The sequence below is a fragment of the Priapulus caudatus genome, unplaced genomic scaffold (genome assembly GCF_000485595.1).
Source record: "Priapulus caudatus unplaced genomic scaffold, Priapulus_caudatus-5.0.1 Scaffold4483, whole genome shotgun sequence".
Taxonomy (NCBI): Eukaryota; Metazoa; Priapulida; class Priapulimorpha; order Priapulimorphida; family Priapulidae; genus Priapulus; species Priapulus caudatus.
In genome coordinates this window covers 7,608-8,600 of record NW_014581544.1, presented here as the reverse complement: position 1 = coordinate 8,600, position 993 = coordinate 7,608, and the positions used below count along the sequence as shown (strand labels likewise).

The 993-nt window shown below is 50.4% G+C and overlaps 1 protein-coding gene across 1 annotated transcript in view; it reads left to right on the top strand.

Annotated features, from left to right (window-relative positions):
- Positions 1-231: 231 nt before the first annotated feature.
- Positions 232-993, top strand: part of LOC106819792 — a 2,487-nt gene continuing 1,725 nt past the window's right edge. Inside the window, exons 1-2 of the mRNA XM_014824377.1 lie at positions 232-244; positions 511-720. Of these exons, the coding sequence (XP_014679863.1) occupies positions 232-244; positions 511-720 (223 nt within the window). The remainder of the gene's footprint in view (positions 245-510; positions 721-993) is intronic.

Below are 993 nucleotides of genomic sequence, written 5' to 3'. Positions count from 1 at the left end.
CTTCTTCTTCTTCTTCTTCTTCTTCTTCTTCTTCTTCTTCTTCGTCTTCTTCTTCTTCTTCTTCTCCCCCACTGTCCTTCTCATTTTTTCTTTGTCTCCTCCTCATCCTCTCGTATTCACACGATAACGGGTTAACGGGTATTTGTGAAAAAAATCAATAAATGAGGTTGAAGATGTGTCGGGAAGATAGAGAAGGAATTTTGATAGCGATAGGGAGAGATGGAAAAAAATATGGCGAAAGGAGGTAGAGGGAAGGGGCGACGAAGGGACAGCCGGAGGGGGAGAGAATGAAATAAAGGGGGAGACAGAGAGATATAGATATAGGGGACAAAAAAGAGCGAGGCAGACTGATAGCACAAGCGAGTGAGACTGAGAAGAAAGAGCGAGTATGTGTGTGTGGGTGCGCGTGCGTGTGCGTGTGTGCGTGCGTGTGGGTGCGCGTGCGTGGGTGCATGCGCGTGTGCGCGTGTTTTTGCATTTAGTTGAACTCATTTCATCCTCCCGCCGCAGGCTACAGCATCGTGCCGCCACGTGAACTCAGCGTGACGTCATCCGTGCGACGCCGCTCGTGGGAGAATGGTTCGCTGAAGGGTCGTCTCCATGGCGACAACCGCAGCTTCTCTCTACACTTGACGTCGCCGGAGACGTCGCCGACAAAGTCTCCGCCGAAGAGGTTCGAAGCCGACACCATCAAGAGAAGCCCGTCGGAGAAAAAGGTTCGTGCGCGGCAGCGGTCGTGCCGGCAAAAAAACTTTAATTAATTATTTGCTTTCTAGGTCTTTTTTTATTTGGCTGAATTATTTGGTACTTATCGCAGTAGCGGCCGTACCGCCTTGTGAGACCTCTTGCTCATACTCCTCCTCTCCTCTTCATATTCTTCCTCTTCCTCCTCCCTCTCTTCCTCCTCTCTCTTCTCTCTCTCGTCCTCTCCTCTCTTCTCTCTCTCTCTCTCTCTCTCTCTCTCTCTCTCTCTCTCTCTCTCTCTCTCTCTCT